Source organism: Taudactylus pleione, unplaced genomic scaffold, assembly GCF_031769625.1.
Source record: "Taudactylus pleione unplaced genomic scaffold, aTauple2 ptg000136l, whole genome shotgun sequence".
NCBI lineage: Eukaryota > Metazoa > Chordata > Amphibia > Anura > Myobatrachidae > Taudactylus > Taudactylus pleione.
Window position 1 is genome coordinate 6,091,509 of NW_028284538.1, and position 22,766 is coordinate 6,114,274.

Below are 22,766 nucleotides of genomic sequence, written 5' to 3' on the forward strand. Positions count from 1 at the left end.
TGGGAGAGACGTCGTCATGACGACGTCTCTCCCATTATGCAAAGCGGCGCAGGAGCCTGTAGCAGCGTCGGGACCAGGAGCGGGGTTACAGGTAAGCGTTTTTTTTTTTTACATTTCTTTCTACTGGGGGGGCTACTACCGGGGGGAACTACCAGGGGGGGATATCGCTACTGGGGGCACTACCAGAGGGGGGGGGATTAATAATGGGGGAACTACCAGGGGGGAGATGTTGCTACTGGGGGCACTACCAGGGAGGGGGGGGGGAATACTGGGGGCACTACCAGGGGGGATGTTGCTACTGGGGGCACTACAAGGGGGGGTTAATACTGGGGGCACTACCAGGGGGGGATATTGCTACTGGGGGCACTACCAGGGGGGGGATTAATACTGGGGGCACTACCAGGGGGGGATGTTGCTACTGGGGGCACTACCAGGGGGGGTTAATACTGGGGGCACTACCAGGGGGGGATATTGCTACTGGGAGCACTACCAGGGGGGATTAATATTGGAGGCACTACCAGGGGGGATGTTGCTACTGGGGGCACTACCAGGGGGGGATTAATACTGGGGGCACTACCAGGGGGGGGTATTACTACTGGGGGCACTACCAGGGGGGTATTACTACTGGGGGCACTATCAAGGGGGGATATTACTACTGGGGGCACTATCAGGGGGGGATATTACTACTGGGGGCACTACCAGGGGGGGATATTACTACTGGGGGCACTACCAGGGGGGGATTACTACTGGGGGCACTACCAGGGGGGGATTACTACTGGGGACAGTACCAGAGGGGGGATTACTACCAGTAGCTGCTGCATTTCCCACCCTAGGCTTATACTCGAGTCAATAAGTTTTCCCAGTTTTTTGTGGTAAAATTAGGTACCTCGGCTTATATTCGGGTCGACTTATACTCGAGTATATATGGTACCTTACTTATGGAGCCACTCTTATAATTGTCCGCTGATGGGGAATATAGGGGCCTATTTAAAGATCACTGTTAAAACACAGGTCTCCAGTCAGGGCCAAAACTAGGATTTTTGTCTCCTGGGGCAAGGCCACACCATAACTATTGACTCTGTCCTTTCAGACCCCCACTGGTGTCTCTATAACAGTCTGTGTTCCCCCCACCCTTGCCATAACACTGCATCAGCTCAGGCTCTGTCTCTCCCCCTATACTGTATCTCTGCAGTAGCCTGTTTTTGCATTGCCCCTTCCCCCACCACTTACCTGGAACTTCTCCTTGCTCCTCATTAAGACAGTGGTGATAGATTCCTCACACTCTGTTTTTCAGTGCACGTAACATTACGTGTGCAGCGCAGATAGGGAATAAAAAAACTTTACTGTGCCAGGTGACTAGACCTGTATTCAACTTTATAAGGTTTTTATTCCTACCAATTTGGCATGAGGAAAGTGAGGATTTAATTTATTTGCTGGTGCTTCAAGAGTCTTCATTAGTTTGTCCGTGTATTGAATTTGGAAACCCAAAAAATTACCATTTTAGATTTAACTGCCATCTTGCTAAAAGCTCGCCAGTTTCTGAATCCAGCACCCTATTGCATTTGGCCCTATCAGTCAATCCCAGAGATGTCTTGTAGAACGTGAGACTGCTGAGAGATATTATTGAATATGCCTTTCATTGATTGTTTGCTCTTTTTATCTGCACAGGTGAGAGGATCCCTATCATTGAACATCATCAGCACAATTGTCAGTGTTGTTGCATTGATCCTAATTAGCATTGAAACAGCATTATTTTATATTTTTGACATCAGAAATGTAAGTAGTAAGTTATATTCGAGTGTATATTTAATATAAACTACTGTAAGAAACAATGTCTAACTAACTGTATACTGAAATATATCCTTGAAAATTTAATAGTCCAGGGAAATCTTCCATTATATACAGTAATATGGATGGCCATGTTATGTAAAGGTCAAGCTGTTCTGTGGTTGGGCCTAGCATCCAGATCACAAGAGGCCATTTTGTGGTCAGATAATCACACACACAAGCCGGCAGTCATGGTCTTCATACCTCATTTACGTGCATGTTGTAATGCCTGTTCACTGAATCAATTTAATTTTCAATGTTCTCAACCAGTGTTATTGATTATTGGTCACACTTTTATTTTGGACCAATTTGATAATATTTTATGAAGTATTGAAATTTGTGGTGCAACTATTAAAGTTTTGTTGAAAGAATGCAACCTGGAGCTGCAGTTGTTATCTTTGCTGTTACTCATCCTCAATTTCACCAGCTTTACAAATTTATGGTGGCTGGGCAATGACTCCGTATTGGGGGCCAGGGGCGTGACCGCACAATCGCATCATAGTTGCCCCGCCCCCTCTTTACAATGCTGAAATTAATGGCATTGTGAAGCAGGGGACAGGGCCACAATGACACGATTCAGCGCGGATCATGTCATCGCCCCCACTGCTGCAAGGGTTTCTATTAGTAGTCCGGGGGGGCATTCGGCAGACGGGAGGCTTGCCTGCCTTTCCGGGGGGGCCGGGAGTGGCACCCGATATTCGGGAGGCTCCCGACCAAATCGGGAGGGTAGGCAAGCCTGGAGTAGTTAGTAGTATCAAAGTGGACATTATATACAAATATACCGAAAAATCAGGTTCTCTGCATAAGACGAAACTGTGAAAAATAGGAAGATTTAAAAATACAGATAGAAGATTTGTTGAGTAATTTTAGTAGATGTTGCTATCCTGTACCACTATTAAACTATATGCTTTTTCCCTTTTAAATGTTAGGGGTGCAAGGTCCCGAGCTAGAAGAAAAATGTGTTTAATCAAATATTAAAATCGAACAATTAAAATCGACAATAAAAATAAATTAGTGTTTATTAAAGGAGAATTTATTCTATTTATTTCTAAGTATAACACCAAATCGGGACATATTAAAAAGATATTCAAGTTAAATTATAATATACTTAAACAAGCCCTATTTTGTCCAAATGCTGAATGAGTAAGAAAAGAAGATTTTTTTGTGGGGGCATTCTATGTAGTTATGATCAATATAAAATGTAACTTTTATTGATTATAAAACATAAAATAATGGTACACACATAACACATGACATATAACATTGCCATACATATACCATTATATATATATATGTATATGTGTGTGTATATATATATATATATATATATATATATATATATACATACATACAGTAGGTGTACAGTTCTGTACACCAGAAGGTTTGGATCCTATTACAGGAAATTCAATGGGCAAATAATTATGCCAAACAAAGGAAGATCAAAAAGACAAAAACATTTTGGTTTATCAGACAAATCTGAGTGACGGCGAAATATATTTGATAATTGTATCAGCCCGTTTGATATTGTACATTTTGTCAAAAACAGAATATTGAACCAAGATTTCAAGAATCTCATATTACAGCGCACACAAAATGTTTTATGGTCACATACATCCAGTGTAGTATATATCCATTGAGGTCTGCAAGAGACATATCACCATGTTGTAGTACATAGTAAAAACAGTACAGTGTATAATTCGTCAAATGTTGTTATAAGATTTCAACAACCTCTTGTAGTGCACGCAAAATGCTTTTGGTCACACATATCAGGTGTAACATTTGGCCACAAAGTTCTACTCGAGATATATCAAGCTATCACTGTACATAATCAAAAATACACAGCACATTAGTAAACTGGCAGTGGACGTATCATAACATCAATCATCAAAAATATCACCTATCAGCTATGGTAGGGTTATGTGATCTTGCTAACCCACTATTGAGATGTATGGCATAAATATTTTACAAAATGGGCTGTGATTTCTGTTGCTCCCAGGAGCATGTGCCCCTATAATTCACTGAGAGTAAAAAAACATTGAAAAAACAATATGAATCATCAGACAATTTGTTATGTTTTGATACAGTGTCACCTAGGGAAAAAAATATTTAGTCATGCAGAGAACAAGTTAAGTGCATTTTAGCATCTATATCTTAGTACAATACAGAATGAGCCTCCACAGCTAATTCGTGACTGGAGACTCTGTACATTGGATGGTAGTACCCAAAGTCTGTCCCCCCACTTCTGCTGTTACCACATCTTGAAAAGAACAGAGGACATGGGATGAGAGAGTGGGGTTAACAGCTGGTAAGAAGAAAGAGTAAGGGCACTTCTTTATGTCAGTTTGCACACACGTTGTCTGTCTTGATATCCTGGACATTGCAGGACAGGCAAAGGTGGCTGGCTGATGAGAGAGCGCAAAATGAGATAAACCAGGGTAACCTGAAAAAAATATATATTATTTTACTCAACAGGCGAGTGAGCAGGGGTAAGCAACTGTGAAAAATACTCTAGATCAGAGAGGGCTTCTGTAGTATACTGTCTACTATGTGGTGATCAGGCACATATGGTTATAGTGGGATAAATGGATATTCGCTTTCCAGCAGTATAGAGATGATTGTTTGTATCCCAAAACACTGATGTGTTGAACAGTGTTCCGGCAATGGTAAGATAAATACCTCCATTCCTATAGTGCCTATATTGTCTGTTGATGATTGCACTTTTGAATCATTCAATACACCGAGTACCTGTAGTGTCCCATGCAGGGTCTGACTTCGGAGCTCCGGGCATGTAAGTATTGCAGTGGAGCGAGTCTTTAACTGCCCCAATTTGTGGGTAATCTCAGTTCCCTGCAGTGTATGCGTGGTATTAGCCTCAAGCGGCATTTCTGCTTATGGAGGCCGGGCAGTCTGTAATGCTGGTCAGTGTTCACGTGGCATTAGACTGCAGGGGAAATCTGCCATATGCACGTCTGATGGGATGGTGCATGGCCTGTCAAATCACATGACCCTTGATGATGACATACGTTTTGCCTTCAGAGAAAAACTTGTTCACATCCAGTAAAGTGTGGTGTGTGAGACTGGTTAAAAATACCCTTAGTAATTGTATAATTAGATAATTGGTCAGATTACTGATTGAGACCAGGGGTACTGCAATGGGTGCAGCTTGTGCACCAACCTATGTGAATCTCTATTTAGGTTGGTGGGAACACAAACATGTGTTCAACGGCAAGAATAAACACTACACCAACCATAGCATTGCCTGGCACCAATATATAGACAATATTTTGGTCATATGGGATGGTGAAGAGAAACTACTCCTCAAATGTATCCAGCATCTTAACACCAAAACTCTGAATCTCAAACTGACACATGACATCAGTGTGTCTCTAGACAGCCCGTCAGCACCCCCTTTTGTGTCCCCAGTCAGCCTCACCCCCTTCTGTGTTCCCAGACAGGCAGACAGCACCCACTTGTGTCCCCAGACAGCACCCACTTTGGTGTCCCCAGACAGCCTGTCAGCACCCCCTTCTGTGTCCCCAGACAGAGCCAGCACCCCCTTTTGTGTCTCTAGACAGCCTGCCAGCACCCCCTTTTGTGCCTCCAGACAGCCTGCCAGCATTCCCTCCTGTGTCCCCAGACAGCCTATATATGACAAAGTTGTGAGTACGCACTAGTAATACAATTGAAATGAATGGAAAATTGCTATTGCATAATTGCTACCAACATCATGGTTCATCACAATAAAATTTTTTTGGATGACTCTAAGGTTTGTGCTAAACACATATAAAAGTACTTTCTGCAAGAAGCAGAGGAAAAGGACAAAAATGCCTTTGGGATATCACTTTGCTTCTCATAGTGCAAACTCTGCTGATATTATATGGCAATTTAATATATGCATTTATCACTACTCCAAGGTGTACTATTCTTTTCCTAGCATATCTGCTAAAACCAATATGAGTTAACATACTTGGGATAAAAGTCCTCCCAATCACAATCCTCTTAGTTATATGGGGACACAGATTTTATCACTATCAGCAATGTCAATATATGTGTACTGATATTTAATTACAATATATATCCCTCACTTATCTACAGGGGACACAGATTTCAAAGCTGCTGGATTAGCTTAATAAGTCATCTTTCTTAGTTATCATAGTGTGGTTTCTTACAATATATAATTGTTTCTGACCGACTATCATTTATGTATATGTCGATCACAACAGATATCTAATTAAAAACTACTATAGTTCGCCAGATATGTACTGTATGAAGTAATCATATGTGCCTCCCTGTAGATTGAATTAGGGTTAATTAGAATATTCATTACCCTTAACAGGAGCTGATTACTCATTGGATTTTTATCAATAATAAATAATAATACTCATTTACACTTCAAAGGACGTTTATATTGTTCTTTTTTGTCCTTAGTAGATTTCTATGTTATATCTACACATCACCCTCTGGGGAGAACTTCCTTTTAAAGGTGTATATTAAACGTTAAGTTTTATTCATACTAATCATTCCATCATCATCCATATATAAATAATTATCTGTCATAAGAGTGCACCTACAAAGGCATATTTGTCCTTTTCCTCTGCTTCTTGCAGAAAGTACTTTTATATGTCCCCAGACTGCCTGACAGCACCCACTTGTGTCTCCAGACAGAACCCAGTTATGTGTCCCCAGACAGCCTGTCAGCACCCCCTTTTGTGTCCCCAGACAGCCAGCACCCCCTTTTGTGTCCCCAGACAGCCAGAACCCCCTTTTGTGTCTCTATACAGCCTGACAGCACCCCCTTTTTTGTCCACAGACAGCCTGACCCCCTTCTGTGTTCCAGCCTGACCTGCCTTCTATGCTCCAAGCCAATCAGCCCCCCTTCTGTATTCCCAGCCAGCCAGCCCCCATTCTGTCCCCAGCTCTCTCACTTACCTTTTTATTGACTTTGCGGCTCCACTCTTGCAGTCATGACGTCACACGCCATGTACCTTCAGACAAAAAAACTTTATTTCTCAGTGGCTGAGCAGAAGGGTGGCCGTGCTTGTGGGCGGGTGGGAAAGTGGGCAGGGTAGTGGGCGGGCCAAGAGCTTGTGGACGGCCCTCCGGCACGGCTTCAGAGTTCACTTTATGGCTATCGCTGCAGCATTGTAGTGTGGGTTTGGATGACATCACTTTATAAAACTTAATAACTTGATTTAAATCAATGCATTGCCAGGTACTTCAGCTATATTTAGAATACAGCAGATGGACGGTGGGCCTCCCAGGATATTACTAACACTAACTATACCACTAGCAGCATACTCTTAGAGGTGTTCCAACCTCCTAAATTAAGTGGTAGTGTCGGGGAAAGGGTAAGCGCTCTGTGATGTAGGCTGACGTACTAGTTGTTCCCTATTCTGTACACTACTTAGTAGATGTATCTGGATACGGATGTAGTAATTGTTTGTAAAGTTTTATGTGACAGCTATACCCTAACTTTTGAGCCAGTCCAATACCTTGGTCCAACCGGTCAGCAATAACTGTGGGCAGAATCTTCCCTCTGAGTTAACTGTTGGTGTGCAAAGTCAGTGGTGACAAAAGAAACTGTTCAATAGTTAATAGCGAAATACCAGTATGCCTGCTGGGCAAAAACTGTGGGCAGTGTTTTCATTAAAAAGATTAGCAATAAAATCCTAGTCCCGTATGCTGCTCATGTAACTCCTTATTTGTTGCATATGCAGTGGTGAGCCCCTTCTCTTTCTTCCATTCCACCTCAGGTACCTCAAAAGAATGAGTGCGGTGTCAGGATAATGTGGACACTGGTGTTGCAGATAAGGGTAGTTTGGATGGTACTTACCCTAAAATGCTTCTGATGGTCTCTCCTGGTAACCGGCTCCTCTCCTTGTGGGTGTGAGTAAGTGGATATGAGTGGGGTGGCATACGCTAATAATGTACTAATGGGAGTGTAGATAATCAGGATTTATTAAATAATCAAAAGGTCACATGACCATCAATCAAAAACATAGCCATGAAAATATTTAAAAGTCAATTGGGTGATAGGTGTCTGTCCCAACGCGTTTCGTCCACAGTTGGACTTTTTCAAGGGCAAATGTGGTTCTCTGCATGTTCACCTACTTTATACTTTCATAGCAGTCCATTTGCAGCATTTCCCCGCCGCACTTCTGGGTTCGTCACTGTTCCCGCTCACGTGACGTGTCACATGAGTTCCTTGTAACCTGTCCATGTTGCACGAGCGTCATGCTCATATCGTCGCCCTCTTCTGTAATGGCTTAGTGTAGCGATATGTTCCTCTAGTGATGGAGTGTGCCTAAGGGTGCCACGCATGTACTGCCCTATTGTTTGGTCTCCGGTGTCTCACTATGGCGGCGGCCATCTTGTGGAAGTCTCAGGACCAAAGCGTTCCTGCTGTCATTTTAAGCCCTCTAAAGGCAGATATATTGTAGAGTGATATTGGGTGACAATAATACACTGTTGTATATAGTGTATTGTTGTTCAATCCTGGGGATAAATTATGGATGTACCTTACTTCAATTTCCTTATCTTAATATTATGTCATAATATCGATTCTTTTTTTAATGAAGTTGATCATGTTCTACATAATCTGTCCTACACTGTCGGAAACAGAACGACCGTTCTCCAATTAATCATACGTGCTCACACAGGCATAATTATATGAATGTCTATCAAAGCCACATTCATGAATCTATGTTCAAACCTTCTGGTTGTAGGGTATGTAATTCAAAGATCCATCTACTTTCTACGTGGTCTATTTTTTCTATCTTATTTTCCCCCCTCCAGTTATAGTGTATTTTCTCAATACCTGTAAATTTCAGTCCTTTTGGGTCACTCTGATGAACTAACCTAAAATGTTCTGATACACTATGGTTTTGGAACCCTTTGTTAATATTTCTGAGATGCTCAGCGACTCTTGTTTTTAATGGTCTTGTGGTGCGACCAACATATTGGAGCCCGCAAGGGCATTGCAGCATGTAGATCACATGGTCACTGTCACACGTAATGGTGTCTTTGATATTATATTTCCTTAATGTTGTTTAGGATATGATATGATTGATAGGTTTTGTACTCCTGTATCCTAAATTTCTGCAGTTGGAACATCTTCCACAAGGGAAGAATCCCTTCGACATCTGATTTCCCTCTATTGTGCTCTGTTTTAATTTTTTTGTTGTGGTTGTTTCTCTCAAATAACTGTGAGTTAGTTTATTTCTTAGGTCTGGAGCTTTCCTAAATACGAGATCTGGTTTTATGGGTAATACTTGTCTGAGTTTGTCGTCCATCTGCAAAATGTGCCAGTGTTTTTGCAGAATGGTTTTTATTTTTGGGCCTGCTCCACTGTATTCTGTAATAAAACATACCTGGTCCCTATTTTTTGCGCATAGCTTAGTTGAGGTTTTGAGTAGTGAATCTCTTGACGTGTTTTTAAGTGTACTAAAAGCTGTCTCTACCTCTCCCATATTGTATTTCTTTTGTTCAAATTGACATTTTAAGGTTTCCCCTTGTATGACATAGTCCTCCATATTTGTACAATTGCGTCTAAGTCTGGTAAATTGGCCCTTTGGTATACCCTTAATCCATTGTGGGTGATGGCTGCTACTAGCTAAGATGTAGCTGTTCACATCAACTGTCTTATGATGTGTCTTTGTCAAAATCATGGAATTGTCGATAAAAATATCTAAATCCAAAAATTGTACCTCTTTTTTGCTGTAGTTGGAAGTAAACTGCAAGTTTTTGTTGTTATTGTTGATGTACTGTAAAAATTCCTGTAATGATGTTTCCTCCCCTCTCCAGATAAACAGTACATCATCTATGTACCCTTATCTGCAACACCAGTGTCCACATTATCCTGACACCGCACTCATTCTTTTGAGGTACCTGAGGTGGAATGGAAGAAAGAGAAGGGGCTCACCACTGCATATGCAACAAATAAGGAGTTACATGAGCAGCATACGGGACTAGGATTTTATTGCTAATCTTTTTAATGAAAACACTGCCCACAGTTTTTGCCCAGCAGGCATACTGGTATTTCGCTATTAACTATTGAACAGTTTCTTTTGTCACCACTGACTTTGCACACCAACAGTTAACTCAGAGGGAAGATTCTGCCCACAGTTATTGCTGACCGGTTGGACCAAGGTATAGGACTGGCTCAAAAGTTAGGGTATAGCTGTCACTTAAAACTTTACAAACAATTACTACATCCGTATCCAGATACATCTACTAAGTAGTGTACAGAATAGGGAACAACTAGTACGTCAGCCTACATCACAGAGCGCTTACCCTTTCCCCGACACTACCACTTCAGCTATATTTGTATTTAGTGTATTTTTTTATAGTATAAAATATATAACTTTTTTGTTTTATATATATATACTGTATATATATTGTGATTTGATCGAGGTAGGAGATCCCTCTCCTGGGGTAGATGGACACCCCCAAACACACAGTAGCCAGGTAACAGTACACCAGTCCAGGGTTTTTGTGCCAGCTAGCCGTAGTTAGTTTTATTGTGCAGTATACAATATAAAACAAAAATAAACCCTAGCCCATCTGGGCACTAACTAAACAATAGATTCCCTCTCTCAAAGTGGTAGAAAAGCATATTGGTGCGGATGAGGGAATACAGACTAGCACAGTTGGGAGACCAGATGGGGAAAGACAGATAGGTGCAGATGAGGGACTACAGACTAGCACAGCTGGGAGACCACACAGCACTAGGGATTGGGGAAGATAGAGCAACATGGAGGTGTATAGGGGAAGACAGTGTACATGCATAGACAGAGTATAATATAATATTTTATTCATTAGGGAGCTAAATGTTTACTCTAAATGAGATGGATGCATGGAGTGAGCTCCTATCACTTGCCTCATGAACTTTTGTTGTCTTTGAACTAAGATAAGCATACCTACCCTTTTTTAAGATATTTATTTCCAATGTTTACAATTAGTATTTATTTTTGTCTTGTTGCTACTTTCTACTGTATGAGTGATCCAACAGTCATTGTCGTTTTTCTGAAAATTATGCACCACCAAATTTATTGTGTGAGCAAAACATGGGGCATGCTGGAATTTGCCCAGATGTAATGTCTGCACAATATTGGTGGTGTTGTCAGATATCACAAATCCCCAGGAGAGTCTAAGTGGGGTAAGCCATTGAGCAATGATTTCCCTCAGTTTCTCTAAGAGGTTGTCAGCAGTGTGCATCTTACTGAAACCGGTGATACACAGCCAGGGGCTGGCTGGCAAATTTCAGACTTGCTGGCAAACATAAGCAAGTGGCCCCGGCTTTTCAATGAAATTTGATAAATAGATACCTTTCCAATTACAAAATTAGAGTGGCATCCAAGATGGCCACCATACTGGTGACATACCCTAAAAAGATTTCTCCCACTCGTATATTGAAAAATATTTTCTTACTAATTTCTTTTTTATAAGGGCAGTACCTGTCCTGTTGTTGCCATCTCAGGAAGACAGCATCAGATTAATATAGTTAAAATTAAGCTTTATTTTCTAATAATTTGTATTATTATTTTTTTTAAATCAATTCAATCAGTGTCTGCACACTTTCAGGATGGTGTTACTGTAGGGTTAGGTGTGGATTTTGGGGAACCTTGAAGATGCTCTGTGTACAATGGATGTACAGATGGGCTAAGAGAACAGAAGAGATATATACATACACAAAGGGTTATAAGGGGGGAGCAGACATGGGGAGAGAATTGGAGAAGACAAAGGGGAGAGAGGTGCTTACAGACATACAAAATGTGTGTGTTAGGGGCAGGGCCGTAGAGAATGGCGCCGGGCCCCGGTAAAGAAGGGGGCATGGCCTAATTGCGGGAGGTGTGGCCATGCCCCCTTTAAAAAAACAGCAACAAAAAACATAGTTTTGCAGCGCTCTGAGCCCCGATGCCCAGCGCAAAGCTAGGGGGGGAGCGATCAGTGTGATCGCTCCCCCCTCAGGCATAGGAGATTGCTGTGGCTGCTGCTTTGCAGCTGTAAGCAGTCTCCCACTGCATCCCAGCACACGCTGTGTGCTGAGCTGCTGCAGAGGGAGGGAGGAGAGAGGAAGGGAGGGGGGGCGCAGCCGGACCCGGGCCCCCGCCGGGCCCCTCTGGAAGCCTGGGCCTGGGTAAACTGTACCTGCTCTCCCCCCCTCTCGGCGCCCCTGGTTAGGGACAGAGGCATACATGGTGAGGTAGTGAGAAAACAAATCTACCTCTTCTTACAGCAGAGGAGAATCAAGCTGTCTTTTAGGGTCTACTATTCTGCTGAACACCTTCCCCCAGCTGAATGGAAACACCTGCTGCTGTTACATTGTAACACTCTACGTACTCAAATCAGATTGAGCAACAGGTAATTAACACACATTTGTACTGTTTCCAATGCTGAATGCTGCAGGGTAGATGCTGCAGCTAGATGGACCAGGAAACAGTGTGCTCTTCAAACAGAATAGCTGCTCTATGCTCTGCCATCACTTCTATGGCTGGCAGTATGCTGCATGTTTGTCTGTGGAGCATAGTGCAGTCGATATCAGGATATAGTGATATAAGCATGGGGTAGTGAGGAGGTTCTATGAACCCAGCTGTCCCCCTCCCCCCCAATAAGTAGGCACCTGACATATATATGAATAATTTTATACATTGTGCTCCTCTTCCACCTTCCCTTACCTAGTCCCTCACTATGCCTCCCTTTCCCATAGTGCTCCACTGCTCCTCATCATAGTCGCACTAAATAACCCCCCTACCCATGGTGTCCAATACCTGATCTATCCTGCTGTACTGCAGTCCCCGTGGCAGTGAGTGCTACTGCTGGGCAGGACTGAATAACCTTAACACTGGGGTGGAGGCGGGGTTGCCTGATGACTCCACAGAACTCTGACAGTTCAACTGATTTCAGATTCCTCAGACCACTGGCTAAGAGATCAGAGGAGTCATCAGGCAGCCCCGCCTCCACCCCAGTGCTCAGCCTCCAGGTCCTGGCAGCAGCTGGCTGGGTTCAAGGGTCTCCTATATTCAGCACTGGCCCTGTTGTACTGTATGCAGCGTATAGCTGAAGGAAGCTGGCGGCCCCTCCAGGGCTTAAATTGCTCTGGCTCAGGGGGCAGATGGCACCCTGACCCCCAGCCCGCCCCTGTACACAGCGTAGCTTGTCTTGGAATGAGCTGGCGTTGCTGAGATGCTGCTACTGGTGATGCTGCTGATGTTGCTGCGTAAGGCGATACATCGCTGTCATAGTCATATAGTCCTTAGTCTGCCCTGTTCCACTTGTCCAAATGTCCATGGTTAAGTGGACATTGGGTACAACCGTATTTTTTAGGACACTGAGGACACTTTTCTGACATCTCTGTACAGTCTCGGTATTGCCAGCCTACTGAAGTGGAATCTAGATGGGATTTGGTACCGGGGACACACTACCTCCATCAATTGCCTAAATACGACTGCACTAATGGCGGACATTGAATGCACGTCTAACACCAACATAGCAGTAAAGGCCTCAGTTATCCGCTTTGCACATGGATGACTGCTATCATACTTCATACTCCTCGCTAAGGTCTATTGGAGGGTCAATTGAATAGTAAAAGAAGTAGTGGTGTTCCAGTTTCCTCTCTGGGATGATGAATGACTCCCAGCAGTGGCAGCAGTAGGCGTAGCAATGCAGGATCCTCCGGAGGAATCTCAGATAGGAGAGGAGTCAGTCATGCCAGTGATATGGCCTGCAGGACTACTTCCGATCCTGACTGAGGAGGAAATTGATGAGGAGGCAGTTGACGGTGTGGTTTGCAGGCGCTTGGATACAACAGGACAAAGGGATTTAGGTGTCCCTGGACTGCTTACGGTCTTAGCCACAGTTTCTAAACTTGACAGTATCTTTTTATGAACGCGCTGCAGGTGATGTATAATGGATGATGTTCCTAGGTGGTTAACATCCTTACCCCTACTTATTCCACCTTTACATAAGCTACATATGGCAAGACAGTAGTTATCTGGATTTGGACTGAAATATTTCCAGACCAAAGAGGTGGAATTTTTGGTCTTCTGCCTAGGCATGATGATGACGATGGGCTTTTTCATCCCATTGACAACAACTGTCTCCCCCGGAGCCTGAATTAAACAAACCATATCACCATCAGAATCCTTCTCGTCAACTTCCTCCTCAGCGCCAGCTACACCAATACCCTCATCCTGTTGTACTTCAACAGTGACATCTTCAATTTGAATATCAGCATCTGAACTGTGGATGCTCCTTCCAGCACTTCCAGAGGGTGTTCAAATGGTGGAAGGAGCCACCTCTTCCCATCCAGTGTTGGGAAGGTCAGGCATCGCAACCACCGATACACTTGGGGTAAATTTATCAATGGTTGATTTGATGGTTGATTTGAAGAGTGATATAGCTCTTCTCAAACAGACTCAAATCGAATGTAGAAAAACGAATGATTTTGCCAGATTTCCTATTATTCGATTTTCTGTTCAATTTGCAAATCGAATTCGATTTAGGTAAATTTGTGAAAGTGATTTGTTGTTCGATTTGACATGTTCATGTACAAATCGAACAGCAAATCACACTTCAAACCAAACTGAAAATCCCCGACAGCATAGAACTGCTTCATGCTTTCACTTTCAGCATGAGCAGTTCATTCTCACACAGATACATGCAGACATCAGTGAGATGCCTGCATGTATCTGACTGTAAAAAGTAAATAAAGAGTTAAAAGTTTTAAAAAAATTATGTAAGGTCCCCCCCCAAAACAGAACCAGCCACGGACTGTTCAAACCCAGGTCTGGTTGACTAAGTACAGGGAAACAATTGCATAGGGTCTCCCTCTACTTAGTACAACCAGCACTGGGCTATGTGAGGTTCTGGTTTTGTTGTGGGCCTGGGGTGGTGATAGGAGCAGACACTGAAGCAGGTTTAAATGAAAATGTAAAACTTTAATGAGTGGTTTGGTAGACATGAATATGACAAAACTAAAGTCCAGGTATAGCACTAAGTGCACTGGGGAGCTGTGGTGAAGTAATGGGAGAAAGTCCAGTTAGTGACCGGCAAATGGAAAATGTCCAGGTAGTGACTGGTTAATAGAAAATGTCCAGGTAGTGGCAGACAATGGGCACTGTCCAGGTAGTGACTGGTTAATAGAGAAATGTCCAGTTAATGACAGGCAGGGGAAATCAGGTGTAGTGGTTGAAATGAAGAATGAAGGCTGAGGAAAAATCATCCAGCAGAGTGTCAGTGGGGGCAAGGTGCAGGGTGAACAGCAGACTCAGGTACTCAGGCAAGGGGAAGGTAATGGAGGATGCAGTGTAGTCCAGCGGGGTTGGAGAAGACAAGCAGGCAGGCAGCTAGCGTTTCACAGGAACAGATGGTGAGCACAAGGAACTTTCTCTTAGCTATGCTGAGAAACATGTTGCACTGGCAATGAAGTAAGGCTCTGAACCTCCCTAAATACCAAGTGCTGTGCCGTGACTGGCCAGAGAGAGCATGTGACAAAGGGATGCAATCGGCAAGCCGGCTGACATTATACCGACAGCCGGCTTCCTGACTGTCATATCCAGGCGAGGGTGAAATGCCCGGCGTCTGGATATAGTCACCGCTCATTTCACCGACGCCATGAGACCGGCACCCAGCATCCCGATCGAAGGGATGCCTGGCGCCATAAGCAGACAGCCGTGGGGGGGAGGGTAAGGTTTAGCGCACCCGGGGGGGACTTAGAGTTAGGCACCCCCCCCCGGGAAGGTTAGGGTTAGGCTAGGGGGAGGGAGGGTTAGGGTTAGGCACCCCCTGGGGGGACAGGCTTAGGCACCCCCCCTGGGGGACTTAGGTTTAGGCAGCAGGGAAGGGGGGTTAGGGATAGGTGCTTACAGGGGGGATTAGGGTTAAGCACTTGGGGGGGAGGTTAGGGTTAGTCACCCCTAAGGAGGGTTAGTGGGGTTAGATTAGGTTAGTCATTACTTACCTTAAGACAATCGGGATTTCCAGCGCTGTCAGGCTGCCGCTGCCGGGATCTGTTCCAGTGTCGGGCTGCCGGGAATTGAACCATGCGGCCGGTGGTATTTCAAACTGATTCCTGTGACAAACCAGGATTGGGTGATTAGGTCACGTGACCGGATGTCTCGGGCATCGGTCCAGCAGCGTTATTCTGGGCCGTAACCCTTCCAATCCAGAAGATATTGAAGTCACCCTCTGCGTATACGAGAGTCCAGAACCTGAGAGACTTCAAATTTCACACCTCTTTCAGTCTGAATCCGAGGAGGAACAGGAAGAACTTTACGTAATTTGTTCAGGATCAAGGGTTTGAGCCGGGAAATATGAAAAGAATTGGGGACTGAAGGTGATAAGCCACAGGATTGATCACTTCGATAATGGAAAAGGGCCCTATGGAATGTGGGGCGAATTTCATCGAAGGCACTCTGAGACGTAGGTTCAGAGTGGATAGCCAGACTTGGTCTCCAATTTGCATGCGTGGCACCTTTCTACGTTTCCTGTCTGCCTGAAATTTGTAACGAGAAGACGCCTTCTCCAAGTCAGTACGTACTTGAGTCCATATAGATACAAATCTCCGTATAGTGTCTTCCACAGCGGGCACGTCAAAAACTGGGGAACCAGAGGATGAAGACCATAGACTACTTGGAATGGAGTTTGATTTGTAAATGAATGGTAAGAGGCGTTATACGCAAATTCAGCCCAGGGCAGTAAATCAGACCAGTTGTCTTGAGAAGATGTCATGAAGATCCTTAGGAAGGTCTCAAGGTCCTGATTAACCCTCTCTGTAGATCCATTGCTTTGTGGATGATAGGCTGTGGAGAAGTTTAGTTTAATTTGCAGAACAGAACATAGCGCCTTCCAGAATTTTGCCACAAATTGAGCACCACGATTAGAGACTATTTCGACAGGAAGTCCATGGAGACGAAATATATGTTGGATGAACAAGTGAGCCAAATCAGGAGCAGTCGGCAGCTTCTTTAAAGGTACATAATGGACCATTTTCGAAAATCGGTCCACTACAATCCAGATGGTGGTGTAACCCTAAGAATTTGGTAAATCTGTAACAAAATCCATGGAGAGGTGTGTCCAAGGATGGAATAGGCAGGGGTAACAACTCTCCAGCTCGGCCTGATGCAAAGATTTATGCTGAGCACAAGAGGTACATGAATAAATGAACTCCATCACATCAGATTTCATAGATGGCCACCAGTAACTCCTTCTTAGAAGTTCCAGAGTCTTCCGAGTACCTGAGTGACCTGCAAAACTAGAGGAATTAGCCCAAGTGAGGAGCTGTTCCTTAACTCCGGGGCCATGAAGGTTTTCCCAGTTGGAGGTTGTAATTGTATGCTGGCAAACACTCTTGATTCCAGTACCGGGGCACTACGTATGGTCTCTGAATTCTCACTACAGAGGAGTGACCTGGACAGAGCATCTGCTTTCTGGTTTAGAGCTCCAGCTCAGAAAATCAGGGTAAACTGGAATCGTGAAGAAGATTGCCCATTGAGCTAGACAGGGGCTCACACACAGGACATTTTTAAGGAAGAGGAGGTTCCTATGGTCTGTGAAGAGGGTAAAGGGAAATTTGGCCCCCTCCAGCAGGTATCTCCACTCTTTTAATGCCAGCTTTACTGCAAGGAGTTCTTGTTCACCTATAGCATAGTTTCTTTTGGCAGGAGTAAACTTCTTGGAGAAAAAGCCACAAGGGTTGATTCGGTTATCTTCATATTGCTAGGACAGAACTGCTCCCACAGCTTCAGATGATACATCTAGCTCCAACAGGAAGGGTCTATCCAGATCTGGTTGTCTTAGAACCAGGGTTGAAATAAACAATTGTTTCAGAAGTTGGAAGGCAGTCTCTTCTTTTGGTGACCATAGGGCTGGATTAGTACCTTTACAGGTCAGAGCCGTAATTGGAGCCATGAAAGAAGAAAATCCTTTGATAAAATGCATGTAGTAGTTGGCAAATTAAAGTAGTCTCTTGATGGCTTTCAGGAATTGAGGTCGAGACCAGTCCAAGATTGCCTGCACCTTTTTAGGGTCCATTTCTTGATGAGAGCCAGAAATGACGTAGCCAAGGAATGGGACACTGGGTACATCAAAAACGCATTTCTCCAATTTACAATAGAGGTGATTCTTCCTCAGACGGGACAGTACTTCCTTCACATGCTTGTGATGTTCTTCTACCGAAGATGAAAAAATGAATATATCGTCCAGATAGACAACAACTGATACGTAAAGTTAGTCCCGGAAAATTTCATTAACAAAACCCTGAAAGACAGCAGGGGCATTGCACAATCCGAAAGGCATCATGAGATATTCAAAATGTCCATCTCTGGTATTAAAGGCAGTCTTCCACTCATCACCTGTGCGAATACGAATGAGGTTATAGGCCCCTTTCAGATCTAATTTAGAGAATATGATGGATTCCTAGACTCTACTGAATAGCTCAGTGATTAGCAGAAGCGAATATTGATTATTGACCATTATGTCTTTGAGGCCCCGATAATCAATACAAGGTCAGACCACCATCCTTTTACGCCACAAAAAAGAACGCTGCTCTGGCAGGAGAGGTGGAGGGTTGAATAAATCCTCTCTCTAAATTCTTCTGAATGTATTCAGACATTGCTTTGGTCTGAGGCAAGGAAAGAGGGTAGGTGCGGCCCCGGGGTGGCATCTTGTTGGGCAATAGATCATTTGGACAATCCCATTCTCAGTGAGAAGGTAAAATATTAGCCTGTTGCTCAGAAAATACATTAATGTACTCCTGGTACTCTCTAGTGATAACTGGAGGAACTAATGAAACTGTTTTCCTTATAGGTCGAATCTTGGGAAGACAGGATTTCTTGCAATCGACCCCCCATGAGAGGATTTGTATAGAACACCAGTCTATTTTGGGGATGTGCTGGCGTAACCAGTGTAGTCCTAAAATAATTTGTTGGGAGGCCTCGGGTATCACCAGGAATTTCAGAGACTCAGAATAGTGTGCTCCAATATGGACAAGTATTGGTTGAGTTTCGTGGGTGACGATTCCGTTAGTCAGAGGACGACCATCTATAGCTGTCAGGGAAATCGCATGATTGAGGGATTTGCAAGGGATCTGTAATTTATTAATTAAACTGGAAGTCATGAAATTTCCGGCTGCTCCTGAATCCAATAGAACAGAAGTGAGGACAGGTTTATGCTTGAGATCTAGGGATAAGATTAATACTAAATCTTTAGGGTTTGAGGACGGGCTCATTACTCCTAACTTGCATTCCTCAGTGGCAGTTAGGATTGGGAATTTCCCGATTTATGGGAACAGTAGGCCACCAGGTGACCCAAATCTCCACAGTACAGTCAGAGGTTTTTCAGTATCTTTCTCTGACATTCCTCTTTGGAGAGATGGGTATGGTTCACCTGCATAGACTCTTCTTCCATAGGAGGAGGGGATGGATGGGTGGGTAAGGAAGGGGTAGATGACCTTTGTCGGCCGGTTCTGTGCTTTTCAGCCAGATGTTCTCTGAAGCGTAGGTCGATATTGTTACAGAGTGAAATCATATCATTTAGATTGGTAGGAAGCTCACAGGTGACTAAATCATCCTTTAATTGGTCAGACAGTCCATACCAGAAGGCTGCGGTTTCCTCCTTCCACTTGAGCTCAGATGCTAAAATCTGAAATTGTATGGCATACTGGCTGACGGGACGAATTCCTTGTCTCAGAGTCATAATACCAAATTAAGCTGATACTGTACATCCGGACTCATCAAAGATCCTCCTGAATGATGACACAAAAGTTGTATAGTTATCCAGCAGAGAATCTGAACGCTCCCAGAGTGGGGAAGCCCAATCCGAGGCTGAGCCAGACAACAGAGACACTATGTAGGCCACTTTAGTTCTTGCAGTGGGAAAGTTATCAGGTTGTAAGGTGAAATGTATATCACACTGATTCAGAATCCCCAGGCAGAGTTTAAGGTCACCATCAAATTTGCTGGGCATAGGAAGGTGTAAGCAAGGAGATGTCCTGTTACCAGTATTCCCAGGTGCAGGAGAGAGCGAAGGAACTGTTACCCCAGAGGAGGATAAGGAGGTTTGCAGCTTGTCCTGTCTTTTAGACATTTGGTGCTGCATGGTTTCCAGGTTTTCCAAACGGCCAGCAATGCACCGGATAAAATCTACTCCAGACTCCTGTTCTGTGGCCGGGTCCATGGGGTCAGTGCAAACTGTGAGGTTCAGGTTTTGATGTGGGCCCGGGGTGGTGATAGGAGCTGACACTGAAGCAGGTTTCACAGGAACAGATGGTGAGCACAGGGAACTCTCTCTGAGCTAAGCTGAGAAACACGTTGCACTGGCAATGAAGTGAGGCTCTGAACCTCCCTAAATACCAAGTGCTGTGCTGTGACTGGCCAGAGAGCGGATGTGACAAACCAGGATTAGGCAATTAGGTCATTTGACCAGTGGCAAGATGGCGGCACCCATGCCGGAGCAGAACGGAAGCACCACCAGGCCCTTCCAGCCCAAAGTGACAACATGCCCACACAGAACCACAAACAGCCAACTCCCCTCACCAAACACCAACGCCACCGCCAGATGCCCCCCACCATAGTGACCTCACAGATAATACCCATCGACCACCATGCCGAGAAACTCTGGTCATGACAGGCTATGGGAATCAGTGCTGGTTCTGGAATTACAAGGGAAAAATTTGCGTAGGGTCTTACTGTAATTCACAGAACCAGTCCTGGACCCTTTCTAATGGGGAACTGATGCCACAGCCAAGGGAGCCCTATCGCCGGGCCCCCCAGCTGCAGCATCTGCCCTGACCACTAGTCAGCCCAGGCCAGGGATCCCTGGAGAGTTGGAGACCCCTCCAATAAGGGGTCTCCCTCTCCAGGGCATCCAGCGCTGATAGTGAGGGTGTCAGTGTTTTAAAAACACGACCAGATGGAGTGTGGTATATACAGAAAATAGGATTTATCTAATATTAAAAATTGCAAAATCAACTGTACGTGCTCTAGACATACAGAGCAGTTAAACAGACATTTGACATATGCACCTTGACTCTGAGTGTGGGTATTTAATTGATTAAAAGAGTATTGGAAATGTCCTGTTCCTATATGACTCCTTAAAAATGGACAATAAATGTTGGAAGCTTGGTGGTAGGTCCAAATAAATTGTAAAGTCTCATACCAACTCACAATGATGAGGGTCCTTGTGGTTGAGTGGAACAGCAATCTTGCTCTGGCAGATCCCTTGGAGTGGGGTGGGGAAAATTCCCTGCAGACTTAAGTACTTGCAATCCGACCACTTTCAAGGAGGGGAACAGCAATGCCCAGGAGTCTGGTTCGGATCTCAAAACATCTGTGGTGTAATGAATAGTATTCCAATAAAGTCCAACAGAGTAGGGGTGCTCCACACTTAACGCGTTTCGCTGGGCAACTCCCAGCTTTATCAAATAATTTGGACCTACCACCAAGCTTCCAACATTTATTGTCCATTATTAAGGAGTCATATGGGAACAGGACATTTCCAATACTCATTTAATCAATGAAATACCCACACTCAGAGTCAAGGTGCATATGTCAAATGTCTGTTTAACTGCTCTGTATGTCTAGACCATGTACAGTTGATTTTGCAATTTTTAATATTTGATAATAAATCCTATTTACTGTTTATACCACACTCCATCTAGTTGTGTTTTTAAAAAACTAACACCTTCACTATCAGCGATGTTTACTTTTCAGCCATTTGTATGCCGGTGACAACTACACCAATGACAGTGACAATAACAGCTACACCGATGACAGTAACAATAACAACTACACCGATGACAGTGACAATAACAGCTACACCGATGACAGTAACAATAACAGCTACACCGATGACAGTGACAATAACAGCTACACCGATGACAGTAACAATAACAGCTACACTGATGACAGTAACAATAACAGCTACACCGATGACAGTGACAATAACAGCTACACCGATGACAGTGACAATAACAGCTACACCGATGACAGTAACAATAACAGCTACACCGATGACAGTGACAATAACAGTTACACCGATGACAGTAACAATAACAGCTACACCGATGACAGTGACAATAACAGCTACACCGATGACAGTGACAATAACAACTACACCGATGACAGTGACAATAACAGCTACACCGATGACAGTAACAATAACAGCTACACCGATGACAGTGACAATAACAGCTACACCGATGACAGTGACAATAACAGCTACACCGATGACAGTGACAATAACAGCTACACCGATGACAGTAACAATAACAGCTACACCGATGACAGTAACAATAACAACTACACCGATGACAGTAACAATAACAGCTACACCGATGACAGTAACAATAACAGCTACACCGATGACAGTGACAATAACAGCTACACCGATGACAGTGACAATAACAGCTACACCGATGACAGTGACAGGTGTTTTTTTTTTTAGGACAGTGACAGCTGCGCCAAAGACAGTGACAGTGACAGGTGTTTTTTTATGATAGTGATGACAGCTACACCGATGACAGTGACCGGTGTTTTTTTTCTGCACAGCTATGCCGATGACAGTGACAGCTACGCCGATGACAATGAGAGCGACAGCGACGCCAATGACAGTGACAACGACACCAATGACAGTGACAGCTACACCGATGACAGTGACTGGTGTTTTTTTTCTGCACAGCTATGCCGATGACAGTGACAGCTACGCCGATGACAATGAGAGCGACAGCGACGCCAATGACAGTGACAGCGATAGCTACACCAATGACAGTGACAGCTACGCCGATGACAGTGACAGGTGTTTTTCTTTCTGCACAGCTACGCCGATGACAGTGACAGTGACAGCTACACCAGTGGCAGTTACGCCGATGACAGTGACAGTGACAGCTACACCAGTGGCAGTTACGCCGATGACAGTGACAGCTATGGCGATGACTGTGACAG

The 22,766-nt window shown here is 44.1% G+C and overlaps 1 protein-coding gene across 1 annotated transcript in view; it reads left to right on the plus strand.

Annotated features, from left to right (window-relative positions):
• Positions 1 to 22,766, plus strand: part of LOC148522941 (membrane-spanning 4-domains subfamily A member 4D-like) — a 67,355-nt gene that overhangs the window by 30,290 nt on the left and 14,299 nt on the right. The window contains exon 5 of the mRNA XM_088473580.1: positions 1,669 to 1,787. Within this exon, the coding sequence (XP_088329706.1) occupies positions 1,669 to 1,787 (119 nt within the window). The remainder of the gene's footprint in view (positions 1 to 1,668; positions 1,788 to 22,766) is intronic.